The sequence below is a fragment of the Mya arenaria genome, chromosome 9 (assembly GCF_026914265.1).
Source record: "Mya arenaria isolate MELC-2E11 chromosome 9, ASM2691426v1".
NCBI lineage: Eukaryota > Metazoa > Mollusca > Bivalvia > Myida > Myidae > Mya > Mya arenaria.
The window spans coordinates 67518786-67524117 of NC_069130.1; the positions used below are offsets into that span (position 1 = coordinate 67518786).

A 5332-nucleotide genomic window follows, 5' to 3' on the forward strand; every position below is an offset into this window, starting at 1 on the left:
CTAAAACCACTAACTGTATAGCCTCGGGGGATATAGCTGTAAATAATGCTTACATCTTACGACTCGTGTAAACTACATAAACTAAGATATGACGTTCTGAATGTTTTGTGTAATAGCAAATCAGTTCGTTGTTTTGAGAAGCAAGTAATACTGGAAACCTTTTGTTTCACTGCTACAAAGTGTTACATAATTAAAGAAAAACAAACAATGTTTAAATATTTAAATTATATATATATATATAAATTGTTTGTTTTTCTTTAATTACGTAACACTTTGTAATTGTGCATCCGTTTTAACTGTCTTATGTATGCACAGAAAAACAATCAAAACACAGAAATTACCACTTAAGACTCAAATCGCTGAGTGCGTTAACGTACTTTTTTCAAAATACAATGAGCAAAACATCAAAATCAATTGTTTTATATTTTATTTTGTTTTTCCTTTTCTGGGACAATCATTCAATTTAGACGTAGGCGGATAGGTATCATCTTTCCGCCGACTGTTTCATCTCATATTACCTTCTCTGATTTAAGAAATATTTTCCGAACTTAAGCGTTCAAATTTAAGTATGGCAGTACTTTACCAAAAGAATTGTTTTTCTTTTTCTAAATATGCGATTCTGGTGATACTAAGTGTATTCACCCTCGACTCAATGCGATCATATCGTGCTTGTCGAGAGGATACCACTGTTAACAATGCAAACCTTATAAGGGATCTGATTCAAAACAGGAATCAAGAATCGCGAAAACTGAATATGCACCAGCAACAAATAAGCAAAATGGAATGTGAGGTAAGTATCGATTTTTCTATTTTATATTAAAACATAATCCGTTTTCCAATGTAATGTTATCACTTTGTCGATACACCAGACATTGTTTTGTTTTTTAGATTACTGTTATTGATACACCACTACGATTAATAGAATACTATTATATATGCATTATGCGTACAGTGAGCATGCGTACTCTAGAACAGATTATTCTAATATTTCGAAAATGTACATTTACAGTATTGACATTAATAATGATGACTAAATTCGAAAGCATTTGTGACGTATATTGATTTATAAAAATAATGTTTCGTTTTGATATTGTGTTGTGTAAGACCCCAAAAGTTTGATTGCTTATTCATTGGTTTCTGTAATTTCTGGAAGGATAACAGGTGCATTTTTTATCGTTCAAATATTAAAATTTCAGAATAGAAATTGAACATGTATAAGAGCTTAGACTTCCAAACGCATGTTTAAGGTGATACAAAGCCGAACTTGTATTTAAAGCACACTTGTCCATTCATCAAATTTAGAAAAAATGAGTATGCCTTACCGAAGTACTAAACGAAAGGGCTTGGACAATATTATCATATTCAATTGAATAAATACAGCCGAAACGGCTTAGACTCAATGCAGTTATACAAAGTCAACTAAAGCAGAATCAGCGATATTAAGAACCAGGTTGTTTCATGAAAAGTATACTAATCGGCATAGCATTCTTCAGAAAAATTCGTCAAAAGGTGTGAGTACTTCGGGAGGCTGGTGCCAGAAAGCAAGTTATGAAAACAGTGGCCAGCATAAGACAGACCTGTCACTCGCAAAACAATTGTCTATTTTTCTACAAGGTAAGTACATTGTTTCACGCAATTATCAGACTTCAAATATTTGTCAGCTATGTATTATTTATATCTTCTTTTGATAAAATCAATTACGAGAGCATAATTTCGAACGAAATCAATAACATTATTATATTCAACAGATCACTGTCATAAATAAGTAATTCATATTTCGGATTTTATCATAGCAATTATAAGTTCAACAGTCCTATTTCTATATGTTTAGTTCAATTATTTTTATGATTAAAAATCGTGGAAACAACATAACGTTGTGATGGTGCGAACTTCAATTCTGAATTATGAGTAAACATGAACTCATTTCCTTTTTGTCGCCTTATATTTTCATATACCTTTCGCATTTATAGTCTACTAACTATGTCCAAGACAAATAAAACAACGGGTTAGTTATTGAAAACAGTCTTCGAATATTTCGTATAAGTTGTTTAAAAGAGTCTGTCATTGTTTTCGAATAAATGCACCGGCAATGAAAGACACGTATCTGTTTTACATTTGGCGTTTTGGTTATGAAGATGACAGCCCTTGTGCTTTTTATGTCGTCCCTTTATACTTCATTCTAATAGCCTATACATTTGAGGTTCAAGCAATTATTCCAACTATAATCAAAGACATATACATGACCCTAAGCATCGTTTGGACAGAATTCTTTATAATTATTCTCAACTACCCTTGATCGACCGCATCATATATCAAACGTTTACGATCATCCTACGCGTGCATTCTTACTCTTGAAAAAGTGTTTTGGAGCCTATACTGCTAAGCCTAACAATGTGGATTGCTTCCAGTCCATGCATCTTAGAACTTCATGAGGTTTTCTCTCCACACAGTCCATATTGCTATGTGTGTCCAAGTCTCTTAATTAAGACTCGTTGGATACATTTAGTAATACAAGGTTCAATGGAAAGTATATTAAATCTTAAAATAATCTAATTATTGAAGTTTTTTTTGGCAGTTCTTCTTAGAACTAACTCGTGGGTCCAAACACCAATTATGTGTTTTATGACATCTTTGTAAGACAGCATATCGGCTAGGGACAATGAAAACACACATCACCATGTAATAAATACCGAATAAGGAATTAATCTACTGCAACAAATAGATAATTCAGCTCTTATTGAGAGTACTTAAATAATTGTACTTCAGTATAAGTTGTTTTCAATTAAGGGAAAATAAATTTTATTATTATCAAATACATAGACGTTGTGCCCTGAGCTTAATTATGCCGTTCCATTTCATGTTAAACGAGGACGACTTTGATAGTGTGCATTCATCGAAATATTCACTAATTTGTTTTTATTGTTTAGATAAAGTGGTTTCTAGCTTCGGTGATGGCCCTGGACGATACAAGCAAATCTTAGATTCCACTGGATTACTCAATGGATATGATGCTTATGATGGGGCTCCATTCTGTGACACTACTAGTAAAGGCATTGTAAAATATTTGGATCTAACGCTACCGCAGTATGGAATCCCAGTATACGACTGGATTATAAGTTTAGAAGTGGCTGAACATATTCCTAAAAAATTTGAAGATACATATGTTGACAATATTGTACGACATGCAGCAGAAGGAATCATATTGAGTTGGGCTGTGCCTGGTCAAGGTGGATATTCACATGTAAATAATAGACCCCTAAAGTATGTAGAAGAACTTTTGTTTACTCATGGATTCTATCGTGACATACAAAACTCGAGTTTGCTTCAATCATCCTCTACGCTCCCCTGGTTGAAAAGAAACATAAACGTATACAGAAGACTCCAGTTAAAAAATAAACCTGATCTTTATGCGTTTGCTTGAAAATAATAAGAGATATAATCATAGCGTAGCGTTACAATATACTGCTTATTAATATACATGTATTATGTAATTTATGTTTTCATACCTATTTAGGCCGTTTTTGTTATATAAACGGATAAAAAAAAAAATTTTTAATTTCTTGTTGGTGATGGGAAATAACGAAATCCTTACAAGTTATTCAGCAACACATGTATTTATCATAGTTTTGGCAAAACCCGGAACAACAAGGTCACAATATAAACAAACTGTAAAGACATGTTCAAAGCTTATGTGAATAACTTCAGAAACAAGCTCAGTAGCCAAAAGTTTAACATAAACCCCAAAGCGAAACCAAGCGAATGTTCAACAGAAACGGAAACGAGGCTCAGTTGAATGGAAGCATTTCAAGTTTTGATAGAAAATATAATGAAATTATACTTTTGCTGAGAGTTTTAATAGAAATGTGATAAAAAAACACTATCGGAATACTTTTCTTAATTGTTGGTAATCATAATTATAAATAAGCTGTAACGATTTAACGTTCAAAAGTAGTTTTACATCGTGGACATGTCAAACAAAGGAGGAAGAAATGGCGGGGCGAACGGGAAAACACCGAAGCAATCGACTCTTGATGCTAAAACACCTCCCACAAGAGAACCCAGCGGACCCCCATCACCAAAATACCCCCCATAAAGAAAGACGTCCCTTACCCGAGAACACAAATGCACGACATCCGGGAGGAGAGTAAAGCGGCAACAATGAGACTTGGTGAGGTACAGGGCTTCTGTGTTGAATATAGTTAAGTCACTGACGAAATCCAAAAATCAAAACATGACACTGAACACGAAATCCGCTCGTTGAGAAAGCATAGCAGTTTTCTTTCCTCAAGAATCGAACAATTGGAACAAGAAAATGAGCGTATAAACAATCGCCACCTTAATATACATGCTAAAATCATGGAAAACAATCTAACATTTTTCGGTATTGAAAAGGCCCGTCCTTCGTATCCACCGGACACGCAAAGAGAACAGCAAAGAGAGACCCCAGAAACACCTCTCAGAAAATCCCTGAAAGAAAAATTACATAACAATGAGTACATCTCGGGCAAAACCCAATAGACATTGAAAAAATTACATTCAACAAGGTTAGTAGACAAGGTGATCCTAAAAAAGCTGCCAATTCATACAATAATAGACCTATTGTTGCCATTATTGAACGCTTTACTGATAGAGAGGCTGTGCGTAAGGCTTGAATAGTACTTAACAGAACCAAAAGACAATACCGGTGACAAGTGCGTCCATCGAATCCACCACTCTACGGCCAGGCTCGGAGAGTCACTGTTTAAGTGTGAACTGATCGAGTACGATACCCGTGATCGTGAAAACTGTTTCTTTTGTTATATAATCGACCAAGAGATTTATAAACAGGTACCCATATTTAAGGTATTTAATAGTAATTCGAAGCATACTTTAAACACATTCAGTTATGACAAACTATGATAATAATTTATGCAATTGCTATCATTTGTTCAATGCAAGCATATACCTTTATTGTTACATATACCACGTTATGTATTACTGCATTCACAACTTAATTTACAACACTATGTACTTGTCTTGGGAAATTACGCGTTATGCACACTATTTGGTAATATATGTCTGAAAACGTTTTATCATTTTCCTTACAACCAAATTGCTGACAAAGTTGTGATGCACTTAGATACATTTGATATATTTGTAAATTTAGTAGTGCATGTCATCCTTTACGTATTGTTCGAAATGTATCGGATTAGTTGTACTATAAGCATTGATGTGTCAAATTTAAAGTATTCAGTTGTTAGAAATATGTTGTATTTACTTAACAAAATACAGTTCTATAAATGTGAATGGTTTAATTACATAAATTTAAATGTAACATTGAATAGGTATACTT

At 33.6% G+C, this 5332-nt stretch overlaps 1 protein-coding gene across 1 annotated transcript; it reads left to right on the forward strand.

Moving 5' to 3' along the window:
* The first annotated feature begins 578 nt into the window (after nt 1–578).
* Nucleotides 579–5030, forward strand: LOC128203426 (uncharacterized). The gene is made up of 3 exons (XM_052904834.1): nt 579–790; nt 1494–1614; nt 2928–5030. Exons 1-3 carry the CDS (start codon nt 653–655, stop codon nt 3419–3421), a joined length of 753 nt encoding a protein of 250 aa, XP_052760794.1. The 5' UTR covers nt 579–652; the 3' UTR covers nt 3422–5030.
* The last annotated feature ends 302 nt before the right edge of the window (nt 5031–5332 follow it).